This window comes from Lissotriton vulgaris, chromosome 1_1 (genome assembly GCF_964263255.1).
Source record: "Lissotriton vulgaris chromosome 1_1, aLisVul1.2, whole genome shotgun sequence".
Taxonomy (NCBI): domain Eukaryota; kingdom Metazoa; phylum Chordata; class Amphibia; order Caudata; family Salamandridae; genus Lissotriton; species Lissotriton vulgaris.
The window spans coordinates 1756321346-1756336487 of NC_141685.1; the positions used below are offsets into that span (position 1 = coordinate 1756321346).

The 15142-nt window shown below is 41.8% G+C and overlaps 1 protein-coding gene across 1 annotated transcript in view; it reads left to right on the forward strand.

The window, feature by feature from the left end:
• Positions 1–15142, forward strand: part of PLXNC1 (plexin C1) — a 456593-nt gene that overhangs the window by 392277 nt on the left and 49174 nt on the right. Inside the window, exons 22-23 of the mRNA XM_086919059.1 lie at positions 2726–2906; positions 11451–11554. Coding sequence (XP_086775185.1) covers positions 2726–2906; positions 11451–11554 — 285 coding nt within the window. The remainder of the gene's footprint in view (positions 1–2725; positions 2907–11450; positions 11555–15142) is intronic.

The window sequence follows — 15142 nt, forward strand, 5'->3', positions numbered from 1 at the left end:
ACTTACATCGCCGGCGCATAGGGAAGAGGGAGCGTCCCTGTTCAGGCGCCAATTAATGTGGTAAATAAAAAAACGAATTATTTACGCCGTTCGGAATTTCTATAATTACCCAAGAAAATGGTAATGCATAAAATGAGGAGCAGAGTCCGTGGTCTTTGAGTTGAAAGGGTTTTATTCCAGAACTCGAGTTAAGGGAGAGCTCCTTCACCAAGCTGGTTCAGGAGTAGTCTGCTTTACTTGGAACATAACAGCACTTATATACAGTACGAGTACAATCAAAAAGAAGGAGTTCCCTTAGACTTGATTCAATCATTCATGATGTAATCATATGGAAGACATAGCATGCTTGTTCTCGTTTAAAGAATAACCTGAATAGCATTTACACATAGACAAACATATTGCATCGGGGTGATTGTGGTGACAAGTTACAGAGTTGTTAGTATCTGCGGACAGAGAATCGAGGCATTGTTACAGGGTCATTTCTGTCGGAAAGGTAAAGAGGACGAGGCATTGTGCGTTCTTTACTTCTTTCACAAGGGCGGTGATGTCTCACAATGGTATGTGTGTGCAGCTGGGAAGAAGGAGAATGGGCTGTAGTAAACTATTCTTCTTCGTGGCTGTCTCGTGTGCTTGATTAGGTTTTCCCTTGGTTGTTAACCCAACCCATGGCTGTCCTCGCAAACTGGGAGATCATTGACGGGCGAGAGCTGCTCGTTTTGTGACAGAGTTAGGGAGGGGGGTTTTTCGAGTCAACCATCTGACTGACTCCGTTCTGGTCTAAAGGAAAATATCGAACGGGACGGAAACCGGTAGGATACATGGTAGCTGATCATTATTCTTTGCATGTGCTAGTATTATAAGAAAAAGAGCAGGCAAGAGGGGGGGTATAACAGGATTTGCGCTTGAAGTAGGAGAATCGGCTTGCCTGGTCGATGTTAGGGTGGATAGGGTGCATGATGGGACACCAGGCGGAAAAGGGAGTTTTTTAGTCAAATTCCACAATCCCCAAATGTGTATCCTTCTAATGCAGCGCATTTGGTAGGCCCCATGTCATAAAAGTCCAGATGAGGCCCTCATATTGCAAGCAGGGTCAAAACTTTGTTGACACCAACTAAAGGACAGTCTCTAAGTGGAAGGACCAGAGAACTGTGTGGTCACTCCCTTTCCATTGTAAAGTGATCATTCATACGTCCTTGTATATACCAATAACCTTTCTAAATGTAAAGTCACATTATTGTCACCTCTTTTCTACATGTTTGGTTATGGCTACTTTACTTGGGGTTCTCTATCAATGAATTCTTATCACTATTCACTGAAACAGAATGCACCTTTATATTTTGTATTATAACGAGAATAAGTAACTCAGCCCGGCTGAACTGAGTTCTGTGACAGCAAAAATTGGGCTATATAAGTATTTTCATTTATGACAGATGTGTTCTGTTTTATCATTAATTTATCTATTTTTGATTAAATGTACATAGAATTATTCTGTGGCAGTAAGAAATTGTTTTCAGAAATGAATTCCATGTGAACACTTGTTATAATTTTAACTTGATACCCAGTTCGCATTGACATTTGACTCGCTCTTGTTCTTTTGAAATACTTATGAGTGTGGCAGATTTTGGTGTGGCGATACTAAAAGGGTTTAAATTCCTGATTAAGAATGTTATCCCTAAAATGTGGTAATTACAAGTCTTCTCATTAGAATGGGGAGTAACCTCATGTACCTAGCATTGCCAAATGCCTTTCCATGTGGTTTTCCCCAAATCTGAGGACAGAACTGATGATATTTTCCACCTGCTCAGAGCAAGTGTCAGAGAAAGGGCCATGGGGTGAAAGGTTGGAGTTTGGGGGTGGTGGTCAGGGCAGGGAATGTCCAATCCAGGTGAAGCATTATCTGCTTCTTACTTGGTACTGCAGGGGTCGTATGAAGGCCAGGCTTTCCCCCTGCCTGCTTCACATGTTCCCTGAGTGCTTTCATCTGATTCAGATCTGCACGCGGTATCACCAGCCCCGGAATCAATGAATCAGCAACACGGTGGGCTCTTCCTAATGGCCCAAGCAATATTGCACCCGGATCTAATACTCTGGGTGCAATAGTACAAGTCCTAAAGAAGGCGGTCGTAATGAAGACCTTAGATGTTAACAAGTAATACATCCAAAATTGTTAATGACACCTTGCAGGTGAAAGCATGCTTTACAAATTCATATAATGTGGTGTACAGTTGCACATTGTTTGTAAACCTTGTATAACTAAAAAGCTCCATGTAATTAAACTTTACTAACATCATTAAACTGCCAACGTCTTCGATGCTAAGAACTCAAAGTGGCATATTGACATAAGTACCTTGTGTGTCACTTGTAAACTTTCCACATTGAGCTGGCCTCTTCCCAAGTCTATTACACCAGTCTGCAGTTCTATCAAGAAAATCTCCTGTTCGGAAAGTCTAGTCAAAAGCAACACCTAATGACGTAATGGTTTAGCATCCAGCTAATTTGTAATTCGTTTGAGCATTTTATCCTCAGTGGTCCAAGAGACATTCCTAACGTTTGAGTTACGCCTCAGTTGTACACTCAGTTTTGATCTCCCTAGATCCTTGCATAAAGGAGCTCACAGGAAAATGTTCTACAACTAAGATTCCTTCTACTTTTCTAATTTGAGTATTTCTTACAGCTTCCTTCTCCAGAACTGGTCTTAAACTGTGCTGTTTTTTTTCTCTTTCAGACATTAAATGTCTTTTTCCCCAGGCTGTCTGACAGTGAACATGAGGAAGACGTCAGTCAGAACATTCCAGTGAAAGTCCTCGACTGCGACAGCATTGGGCAAGTCAAGGAGAAGATCTTTGAAGCTTTTCTAAACAAGAATGGCTACCCATATGGTCTTCAGCGATGTGAGGCGAGCCTTGGTAAGGACATTATTGTAGGCATTTGATCTATCCAGGCCCTAGCAGTGGGAAACAGCAGGGGTATCTGAAGCACAGGGTGTATGTCCCACATGGGCCACACAGACCTACCTACTCAGTTTGGGTGTGCGTTAGCGCTGGCCCGGATGAAACCAGAATGTGTTCTTAAAGAATTCCTGATATGACCTATAAAAAAATATGTGGAATATGCAGCTCTTTCGGTGAGTGAGATTGAAATACAAAACATTTTCAAATGAGGTGTATTTTTGCTGCCACTAGATCCCGACATAGGCCATCATTCAGAATAAGATGGTAGTTTCATATGTGGCATGTGCCTTTACCTTGGGAGTTTCCAGGCTGCAGTTGCCAGGTCAAATCTGGCAGAGTCTATAATCAGAAATGGCCCAGATTTCAGGAGCTAATAGTAGAAGGTGGTATAATAACAAAGTGTTCCTGGTAAGCCTCCATTGCATAAGGGGCAACTTGGGATCTTGAGGTAATTTTTGCATCCCAAAATGATTGATACTCATGGTATTGGTAATGTCCTTCACCAGCATCACTGACCCACTTATAATGAGGGCCTAAATAGAGCTGATAAAAGCACAGGTTACTGTTATCCAATTGATAATCACTTCTTCAACTTCAGACATATGGATGCTGGGTCACCACTACTGACATCAAAGCAGGTGATTTGCAAGGCACACAGCTCTGCACAGAAGACGCATTGACCCACTCATTTAATTAAATTTTTAAAAAATAGCTGCATTTTGTTTTTGCTTACATCAGCATCTCGCAAATCCCGTTTCAAACCTCTCTATTTAGGACTCAGAGATTGTCTATCCTCTTGCTTCTTGGTCCTTGACATTTGTTACTGATGTTCACTATTCTTCCTTGGACAGCATGTCGTGCACACACATTGATGCTCCACACCTGTCATTAGTTCCGTGTACAAAGCAAGGCTCCTTGTGCTACTGAGGAGAGGCTGCGCCTTCAGAATGTACACGTACATGGATACATACATTAAAGAAGGCACCTCACAGCTGAGTGCCAGCTTCTAGCTGCTGCCGGAAATATGGTCTGGCTGGCCACTTACTGCAGAGTACAATCAGACATGCGGACTCACACCACTGGGTGCTATAGGACATGGCATGTTGGAAGGGAGAGATCCTTTTTAGGTCTCGGCCTGCGTAGGTTGCGCTTGCACAGTCTTGCTGGGCGAGTAAAAATGTCTTAGAGTAGGGAGGTAAACGAGCCAGCTCTTCTCCATTAGTTGGCTTCCAAAACGGCGGCCAGCCTTGGAGAAGAGCTCTGCCTGTCACTCTAATCCCCGTCCGTTTCGGATTGAGGGGTGTGTTTTTTGCTGTCCTTTCTATCCGTGACGTCATCCGCCACTCAACAAAAAACATGCCCCCAATCCGAAACGGACGGGGCTTAGATACAAAAGGCTGTCTCTTTTAGCCATACTTGTGATTTGTATGTTATTGCAAATGTGAGCCTGTTTTCTTGTTGTTTCAAGGCACGTATTTTCACCTGTCGGAGGCGCCGTCTGTTGCAGAATGGGGTGAGAGGTCACTCGGGGAAGGGGGCGTGGCTTATCTCTGTGTATCCGGGCATTGGCCCAGTCTTGAAAGGCCGCCATTGTACACGCATATTAGGGTAGATACTCCGCAGGGTGGGGCTCCTCGAATGCCTGGGCCCCTCCCCGCCACACCCACCGAGAGAGAAAGACACAGAGAGAGATTCGTTAATAATGCACCCTGCGGGGCTGGGTCCGAGTCAAGATTTCACCATGCTTTTTGTGTGATTTGTGTTCACTTTACAAATGCTGACAGGTACCACCCCATATTTAAAACAAGTAGTGCCTCGCGCATGTGTTATCCGTAGGGGTCCCCGTGCCACAGATCTGCGTTTGTTGAACTTGGCACTCTGGGCACAGCCGCGGCTTCGCATCGCTACAAGTGCAGATCGCACGGTTTCGGCAGCTGTTAGTCAGGCAACTTAACTTCTGATTTTGGCTGTCTTATCTGGGGATTTTTGTAGAGATGCTATAAGTCGTGGAATATTTGGGGGGTGAGGGAGGTCAAAAGTAAGATGGAACCCCAAATAAAGTAAATTAGAGGCGTATATGTCATTGTAATAAAAATTTCCTGTTTCGATTGTTACTAATGTGTACCTGTAAATACAAGTGTAAAATCACCAGCTTCTTGACAATACAAATTCATTAAAACGAAAAAAAAACGTAAAAGAGATCTAATTTTTTTTTTTCCGTCTGTGCTGCCACTCACGAATCGTCTGTGCAGATAGCACCCGGTGAGTTTAAGTAATAGGGCTTTTTAACGAGGCTGCTGTAGCTGCGGGTGTGCGATGCATTTATACTTCAAAGCGGAGTGTTTATGTGAGTATTGTTTAATTCTATGTGTGCATAGAGCATTACTGCTGTACCGACGTTCAAGGGCGAGTTCAAGCTTATTGGGTACATAAATGTGGAATACAACAGTTTCAACGCCACGTTTTCAAAGCCTAATATACACTGAACAAAACTAAACACAAATCTTTCAGACGGAAATGGCAAACAAAAAGCATGAAACCTTGAGACCGAATTCAAATAATGCCGCAAGAAAGAATCTTGTGTGTGTGTTTATCTAGACACCACTGGAAATCCAGACACAAAACTCCCCGGTCCAATTAACCTCTGCGCCAGATGTTGACCGCATTTTTCCATTTGAGTACCAACTGCTTAAATGGGAATATTGAGGCATGAAAATCCTCTTTGCGCAGTTTAATATCTCAGTTTTGAAGTTTTTTGCTCGTTACCACCCGTGAACATCAGAGTTTCCTCTGTGCTGTACATTTTAACCAGAGTCGAGACAGGCGCGGGTACCACATTCGTCTGGGTGGAAAAGGCCCGTGGGTAGAGAGTTACCAACGTCCCGGAGTGCCAGGGGCTTCTGGCATCGGGAGGCGGCGAGACCGTGCCCTCAGAAGGACTCTTGGCAGAAGAGACAGGCGCAGTCATTTTCCTGTCCAACCCCTCTGATGTCTTCAATTAAAGATTTAGGCTCCGGATTTTATCTGCACCACTGCCCCTCGCACAACCACCCGTAGGGGCTGGTGGCTTCAAAAGGTGAGGGGAGGCAGCAGCTTCACCGCGATTAGGGCGGGTGTATCCTTTGAACTTGTTTGTGCACCTGAAAAAATGATTTTTTTTTATTAGGGTCCGGGGAGTGCTCCAGCTGCGAAATGCTATTTTGCTGCCATCGCAGTGACTACCTGCGCGATCCTGACAGTTCCTTCTCACCTTTTGAATGGGGAGTCTTTATCCCCTTTGACGTTAAAAACACACCTCCTCCTGCCACCAATTTTCGGTCGCTTTGCAGCACTTTCAGACCTGCATCAGCGGCGGGCAGCTTGTCTGAAAATGTCCGATGCTGCATTTCACAAGTACTGTTTTACACAACAACTTGTGCATTTCCTTCTTTGCACATGGACACACGTGGTGTGCTGGGTAAGGTATACATCTCTGCATCTCGGTTAACGTGTTCCCTGATCATGGTTTTCTAAAGCAGGATTTCATTTAAAAAATTTAGAAAAAAATGGTAATACCGGCAGCTCATGCTCTGTCTGTGTGTGTGTGTGTCTCTGTCTGTGTGTGTGTGGCTTTGTCTGTGTGGCTCTGTCTGTGTGTGTGTGGCTCTGTCTGTTTGTGTGTGGCTCTGTCTGTGTGTGTGGCTCTGTCTGTGTGTGTGTTGGGCTCTGTGTGTGTGGCTCTATATGGGTAGCTTTTTTTGTAGGTGGGTCTGTGTGAGGGTGGCTCTGTGTGTGTGTAGGTGGGTCTGGGTGAGGGCGGCTCTGTGTGTGTGTAGGTGGCTCTATGTTTGGGTGGCTCTGTGTGTGTAGGTGGCTCTGTGTGGGTGGCTCTGTGTGTGTGCGGGTGCCTCTATGTGGGTGACTCTGTGTGGGGGGCTCTATATGAATGACTCTGTCTGCGTGGCTCTGTGTGTGTGTGTGGCTCTGTATGTGTGTGTGGGTGGCTTTGTGTGTGGCTCTGTGTGTGGGTGCAAATGCAATAGGTCTCGCATTTGCGAGAGATTAAGCTATTGGCATTATAAATGACAATGCCATTTATTTATATGTTTTAAAAACAAAAACATAAATAAAAATAATATCATGAGCAATGCCAAATAGCTCTAACTTTAACAATGCTGAAACCATTGCATTGTAAATGCTTGTTATTACTTTTGGTTGGCTACCGTGCAGTAGGACTTGCAGTTTCCCTATGGCACAACTTTCATTAGGAGTTAGAACGGTACCTACCTTCAACTGTTGAAGAACTCATAAATCATGTGTATTACATCATTAGAAGCTTCAGGGGGCTGTCTGTGTTTACTTATTCTGAAATGTAAATGTATTTGTGTGGCACATATTTTCCAGGATTTCAATTCGGGTATTATTCACTAATAAAGGATATTGCAGGTTTATAGGTATGTGATAACTAATGTTTCTGCTCAGTAAAATTCACAAAATAAATGTAATTGTACCCTAACTTTCTTTTTCTTAACATATGACGATGTGCTGAAAACACTGTACAAATATAAAGCAAGCATAAATGTCGTCAACAAAAGAGAGCAATCAACATCTCCCACAATAATCCACACTAGAGTATTTTCAAAAGAATTTTAGGAGCTTAGTAAAATGCAGTTAGCAATACATCCACATGTATTATGAAGAAATGAAAAGTGTGGAACAATTGAAGGCAACAGCATGCTCTGAAGACAACTGTCGTAACCATAGAACATGCAGATTATTATTTCAGGAGGGTAGATTTGACAGTAGTAACAACTCGTTTTAGTGTTTTAGGTCTTTAACCTCTTCCGTGCTAGTGACGGAACCCCTCATTCACGAGCCACGGGCGCGCTGGGCTGATGACGGAGTGGTTCTGTCACAAGCATGGCAGCGCTGCGCGACCCTCCCCATCCCCCCCAGCGCGGAATTACCACCACGGCCAAGGGGTTAAGGACCTATAGTGGACTATACCAATACTGTCAGTAGGCTTCGGGACCGCTCATTGCTTATTGTTTTTATCTTACCTCTAAATCTCATTTGCATACAATTTATTCAATGTTTTTACTTCTCCTATCTGTGTTTGTCCCTAACCAAGAACACAGCTTCATTAAAATTCGTATGATTGGATTACTTGAGATCTTCCACTGCTTGCACAGAGTTAACTATTTTTCCTAGTTTGCTTTCAGCACTCCATGTAGATGCATCTATTTTGTTGGTTTCTCCCTTTCGCTCCTGTGTGCCTGCTGTACTCTTTGTTGCTCTCTCACACCCCAAATCGTCCATTACTTACCACGTGCCATTCTTTGTCGGGTTTTTTTTTCCCAACTCCAATGCTCTGTGAGTTTTAGTAGTTCCTACCCCTGCTCTTCCACGTTCCACGTCCCTCTCTGTTAAAGTCTGCTTTTGATTTACTACTTTGCCCTCCCATCTCTTCCATCCCTTACCCCTCACTCTACGCTTTGCGACAGGTATTTTTGCGTCCAGTGTGGAATTTTGACACCCAACCTATGTATTATTAGAATATAGTAATGTTGGGAGCTCCATTGAAAACAATAGAATGCTCCGGGTTTCTAATGGGCGGCAGAAGCCCAGAGCTCCAACTTTCCACTGTTGTCATTCACAGCTGTTTGTTTTATTTGTTAGAACATTCTGCCCCCTAGTGGCGGAATGTTCTAATAGCCTTATAGTCCTGCATAGCTGCGCTATCCCGGTATTAATGTCCTGCACCCTTGTTGAAGGCCCTCTTCCACTGGAGATGGTAAACACTTATGACTCCTAAATTGGGGTAAGTATATTTCAAAAAGAGAGTTTGTGACTCAAAAAAATGCTTTGTACTTCTCTTCCAAGATGGATGCATATGACGACACAGTGCAGAATCGATCTAGAAAGTATAGAAAACACAGTTTTCTTTAAGCTCTGTACTCTCAAGATGGCCGTCATATTGTCTGATGCAACAGTATGATGGGCATCGTCACGTTGCATTTTCCCCTCTGCCAGGTCAGTCTTGGGTTGTCTGTTTTATATATGTTTCAGATCATCAATATGAATATTCTGACTATCTTTAACACATCTCTTTTGGGTCTGATATGCCTGATAAAAATGTATAAACACAGTTCTGGTTAAGTGATGAGTTTTTGGTTCTGTGTGAACTGTGCTTCTTTCCAAACAATTGATCTCCGAAGAAGGGATCTGCGTACTCTCAAAAGCGGGGATATTCAAAGGTTTTAACAGGAGCAGCTTCTCCTCAATGGCCGAGAAGTGTCACCTCACTGCTTTCAAGCAGTGCAGTAGCAAAAACATAAAATTATAATAACTTTCAGTTATTATCATATTATGTTTGGTTGCTTTGCGGGCAGGTGGGTGGGCGGGGATGCTCTGCTTTGCGAGCAGGGAAGTGGAGGAGTTGTTTACCCACTCCTAAGAGTGCGCAGTGACTGTTTGGTCGGCCCTCTTGTCGTTTTTTTTTAAATTTAAGTCCCCCTCCCGCAATCATGGTCCCCCGTGACCAGCCAACCCCTCAACCCGTGGCTGCCCCATGCCCGCCCTCCTCCCCACCCCGCAACCGCCCCTGCGGCCCCCTACCCATGAGTAATGCCGGCCGCTGCTGGTTTTTAACTAATTGCTTCAGTCACAAAAGTTTGGACAGTGACTACTGGCAAGGTGTTTCAACATGGGGTTGTCTCCCACTGTAAATTTTGTTTCCTTTAGGACAGTCCTTGTGTTATTTGTGATATATAGGACTTAGTATTCTACTAATAATGATTGGGAGGAAATAGTAGAGATGCATTTGTCACAGATGTGAGCACATTGAGATTTAGCTATCTATAACATGAAACAGGACATCGCATTGATATAGAGGCATAACTCTTACTATGTGTTTCCAGGAGTATCTAAAGAGAGAAGCAACATTTTGTTGCTAACCTCCCTGATGAAGCAGGGTTTCCTGTGAAACACTTGTTGGCTTCTTATCTCAACACTAGCTGTAAAAATGACTGCAAATCGCAACATTGGACGGGAATTTTGAACTGGCTTGTTCTCCGTTAGGAAATTTAAGCACTACTCCATGAGATCTTGTATGCAGATGTTTTCATTTCTTTTCATCTTTTGATGTCATGTTTTGAATATGCCCAATTAATATTTGGTATATTAACTGTGTCACTTATAATTATCTAAATTAACTTTACGAAAAGATGACTGATGGAATAAAACATTTTTTTAATGATATATTGTACTTCTAAGTTATGTTGATTTAAAATGCATTGGTAAAGTTGCACCCTCACTGAAACCTCTTCTGTTTAGTTAAAGTGTGACAGGTGGTGTATTTATGGTCTATTTCCGAGCCAGAAGTCAAACTCTATACCATAGTCTCAAAAGCTGTTTTGTTAGATATACTTTGTACACCTTTTGTCAGTCAAATCAAAAACATGATGTCAATATCTTAAGTAAACATATCATCGCACTTGATATTTACCTCTTCTATTGTGTTATCAAAGAAGAGGATGGCTTCTCCATCCTTTCTTTTCTTCTATTTTCTTTCATGTACTTCTTTTTCTTGTTTTCTTACTTCTCCTTCTTTCTATGTGTTTTTCCTTCGTTCCGTATTTTCCTCATTTTGGGTCCTTCCCTTATTCATTCTGTTGCTTTTTCAGTTTTTTCAAATTTATCTTTGCTTCTTTCTTTTGACTTTTTTCCTTATTTTCAATTCCTTGCTTTTTTACACTATTTTCTTACCAATTGCATTTTTAGGTGTGGAATAGACAGCACTTTAACTGTCTTGCCATAAAAAATACAAACCTATATACATAAAATGAAACGTACAGCCATCCCTCAAATCCACTGGTCTGTTGATGTGCCATTCACATTTTGCTTCACTCACCGCAGCCTGCAGGACAGGGAAGTATTTTCTTGCAAACACGCCCATTTAGGTGGTGGTATTGTAAATTTATGGGGCTTTTATGTTTTCATTCTCTGCATATAGTTGCAAAACAAGTCAATACAGAACACTCGCAAATGTGTCAATGACAGATGTATTGGCCTTGCCAGTGCTTGTTTCTTTTTGCAATACATGTCTTAAAAATAAAATGACCTATGGGTGATAGTGTATTCTGTTTAAGAGAGCAAGGCAGGATATTGTTGTCAAATCAGCCCTCAGTAACAACATAAAGAAAAATCCATATGATATAGTGTATGGAAAACGCTTCTGTCTTGTTGGCCTGTAAACGCATTAACAAATCTATAAAGTAAATGCAATTACAGGTAAATGTTAAAAACAACTTTTTGTCAATCAAATTTGATTGAGACAAAATAAGTGTTTCTAATATATTTTATCACTCAGGACATGTGAATTCTATTTTGATTTTTTGGGACAAAGAATGATTACGATTAATTCAAGCCTGGCTCATAGAACATGCATGTGTAGAATTTAGCAACAATTTTCCTGGATAAAAATGTGAAATTAACTTTCCTAAATGTACTTTTTTTCAGAACTTCTTGTAGACCCTGAGCGTAAAGAGCTTCTAGATGTGGACCAGTCATCTGTTACACTAGAGCATGGGAAAACAAAGTTAAATACGGTACTCCATTATAAGGTGAGAGGTTCACAAGCACTAGCAATTCATCATTTGCAGTACAGATTTTATAAAAACAGTTTTGCACAATGGTCAACAATAAGAGAAGGTATAGACTTTGAGGTCTTGTGTTACAGTTCTTCCTCTCTCCCCCTCCTTGGTGCACTCTGAATTAATTCTGCTCTTTATTCGCAATGCAAACCTTGCTTTGCCCGGGCTCGTCCTGTGCACATACTGCAAGCGCCTCTCGCCACGGGGAGAGGCAGCTCTATGAGCGCGTTGATCCCGCCTCCCCGTGACATCAGTGGCAGCAGGGACTGTAGCACCCTGGGACAAGGAGTCCCACCAGGGTGGCGAAATGGGGACTGGCAATGGATTTGCCCCCTGAAACAGCAAGGCAGCAAAAAGGGCCCCGCACTGCGGGGGAGAGGCAGCGCTATGCGCGCGTTGGTCCCGCCTTCCCCGTAACAGCAGCGGCAGCAGGGACTGTAGCACCCTGGGACAAGGAGTCCCAGGGTGGAGAAACGGGGGCTCGCAATGAATTTGAACCCATGAAAGAGTAGGGCAGCAAGAACTGATCTTCCTCTTTAAGGTTTTGTTAGTGATGAAGTTTATAAATTCTTGTTCGGTATTGTGTGTTAGGTGATTTTAATATCCATTTTGATGATGATTATGGCCTTCAAGATTTTCTAACATTGCTAAACACCTTACGTTTTACTCAGAGAACACAATGTTCCTACTAATAATGCAGGTTACCTACTGTACCTAGTAGTGGAGAAGCTTGATTTGGAAGGTCTGGGGCTCTGTACAGTTAAGTTTCAGATGACCATTATCAGTAAACAGTGAACAGCGTAGAACACATGCAGACAGGTAATTCTCGATGCTGATTACCACTCAAGATACTGTGTGATGCTTTCATTCTCAGGTCTGTTTTCTCAACATGGGTTGAGCTGATCGGTTTGAAGCAGTGAAGGGGGGTTGTAGTGTTTGTGTAGTTCTTGGAGGATATGAAGGCTTTTTCATGACACCATTGTGATATGGCATCTCTTTCTAATTTTGCATTTGTAAAGAAGTCAGAAGCTCTTAGCAGTTTTGCTTTCATTCCATAGAATTATTCTAAAGAACTCGGACTCTTGTTTACTAGAAAGTCTGTTACTACATAATATTGAATAGTTCATTCAGTTGATAGTTAGCTGAAACAATTGCCTTGGGATAATGAACAATCCTAGCACATATAATTGCACGAAAGCAAACCTTCCGATTAACCTTAAAGCTGGTTCTGTCGTTTACAGACACAGCTTTGTATTTGTTATATAGTCATTCAAGTTTCCATCCCTCTTTTTTCAGTTGGGCAGATTAGCAGCGGTGTGTAATTTTGTGTAAGATTTTCTCTTGTGAAATTTCAGGAAATTCTATGAGAATATAAGGAAATTACGCTTTTGTGTCAAAATGTGGTTGCTGTTATTTCACTTATTTTTTTTACTCAAGTGCACATCTTGTATAAAGAAGTCTTACTGAATATCAGCAGGACACTGTTTTTGAGAAGATGTCTTATGTGGGGCCATTTCTTGGTGCAAACCAATTTCTTACTGGTATCTCAGAACATTGTCTTTTATTTTACATGAGGTGCATGCTCCGGAAAGAAAATAAAACAACATTGCATAATTTGAAATTGTGACAAATATCATTCAATACAAAATTTGAGAATGTTGTGAATTTCGACATAGTGTTTGATAAGGCCATAGTTAAGAGTCAGCTGGAAGCAGGGGTCGCAGGCGCTGACAGACACTAGTTGCTCCATAGTTTCAGGTAGATGTACCATTTAAGTCTTGTTTTTGTATTCAACCTACTGGCTGATATCTGATATGGTGTGGATTCTATGTGTGAATATTGACCTGGTTCATGCAAGATTGAAAAATTGTGTAGGAATGTGGTGATATAGCTTGAAGTTCCTTAGATGAAGGTGCAGATTGGAAAATCATGCCCATATGAAGCCTCAGCAGTAAACTTGTAAGATTAGGTCTTATACCACAAAGAAATGATTCATTTATTAAAGTGTTTTGATGATATCAGCCTTCAAGATCATGGCACGAGGGTCAACCCAGAGATCTCAGGGAAACACACAATGCCCAACATGGGAGAGTGGATGTGTGAGTATTGATAAATGCATGGGCTTTAAAACATGGTATACGAAAGTAGAAAATGTCCTTGGAATAATGAATATAGGAATGTCAGTAACATCAGCACAGAATCTAGGACTGATCTTTAATTCAGAACTCTCTATTACCCCGCAAATTCTAATTGTTGTCAAAGAGGCTCATTTTCACTGTTATAATTGGTCACCGTAAGCATAGACTTGCTCTCTTCCAAGCCAGTGTTTTTCAAGGTTCACATACTGTTCTGCAGCCTGCCTCAATATGTCACAGATCCTTATGTTAAACATACAGTCTGTTCGAAATAGATCCACCAGGATTGCATTTGGTCTATGGAAGTATGTATTGCACCGGGGGAAGGACCATCGCTGGTCCTTGGTGCCTGCACACGTAAAGTAATTCATAGTTTGGCTCCATACTGTTTATCATGACGCTTACCTTCTGTCAAACACAAAGACTTCAGCTCAGCAACTAATCCTAAACTCCTCATTTCAACATGACGCCACATTAATCTTAGGAGCAAACATACTATGAATTCAGCTTCCTGCTCCATTCTGCTTGCATCATATTTCCAGTACTTTTAAGTGAAGCTAGCAAAAGCGTGTTCTTAGTCTGAAAATGAGTTGATTGCTGAAAATATTTACTCTATTTTCTGGATGCTACTGTGAGATTTAAATACGTATTTGCTGTATATTGTTTTGGCCTACAGTGTTTGGCTTTGGTGCCTAGAAAGCTGATTGGGCCCCGACATTTTGTTTGAATTGAAGAAATAACAATGCACTAAAGTAAAATCCACTACAATGTTTTAGTTTCCACCTTCCGCAGATGTTATTTGGATTAAAAAGATTTCTATTTTAGAGACACTGCCGGGTTTAAAAAAAAGCATGATCACTGAAGAATCCAATTGGAATGTAGATTCAGAGTAGTCAAGAGGTATCTTACTTATGTCTGACGTTTGTAAAGGTGTAGAAGCAACAGCTGCTTGACACAAAGGTCAATGGCATTTAAAGCAGTACATTTCTATGATGGTCTTTAAAAATATTTGCTTGTGCTTTAATTGGTCGTTTCCCCTGTAAGTCGATACACACCACAGCCCAAATTGATAATCTTAATTGTTCAATCACCAATGAACGCCGCCATAATGTTATCATGAATTGTGAAATCAGACTATGTTGATTCAATACCCCCTTCTATGCTCCCCTCGGTCTGATGACGACCTGTTAAATAGTGGAGGTTCGAAACGCTGTTGACAAAAAAATCTGGCTGCAAAATACTTTTATTGTGTATGATAAATATTTTCATCCATTTATTTCATGCACAATATTGGGCTGGCATTACCTTGACGGGTTTTCTCTTTTTCATGTGTTCACTCTGCGCCGTCCATGTTAATTTCACAAGCACTGTATTGACTTTTCAAATTGAGCACTTTACATTGATGCTGCCAATTAATATTTCA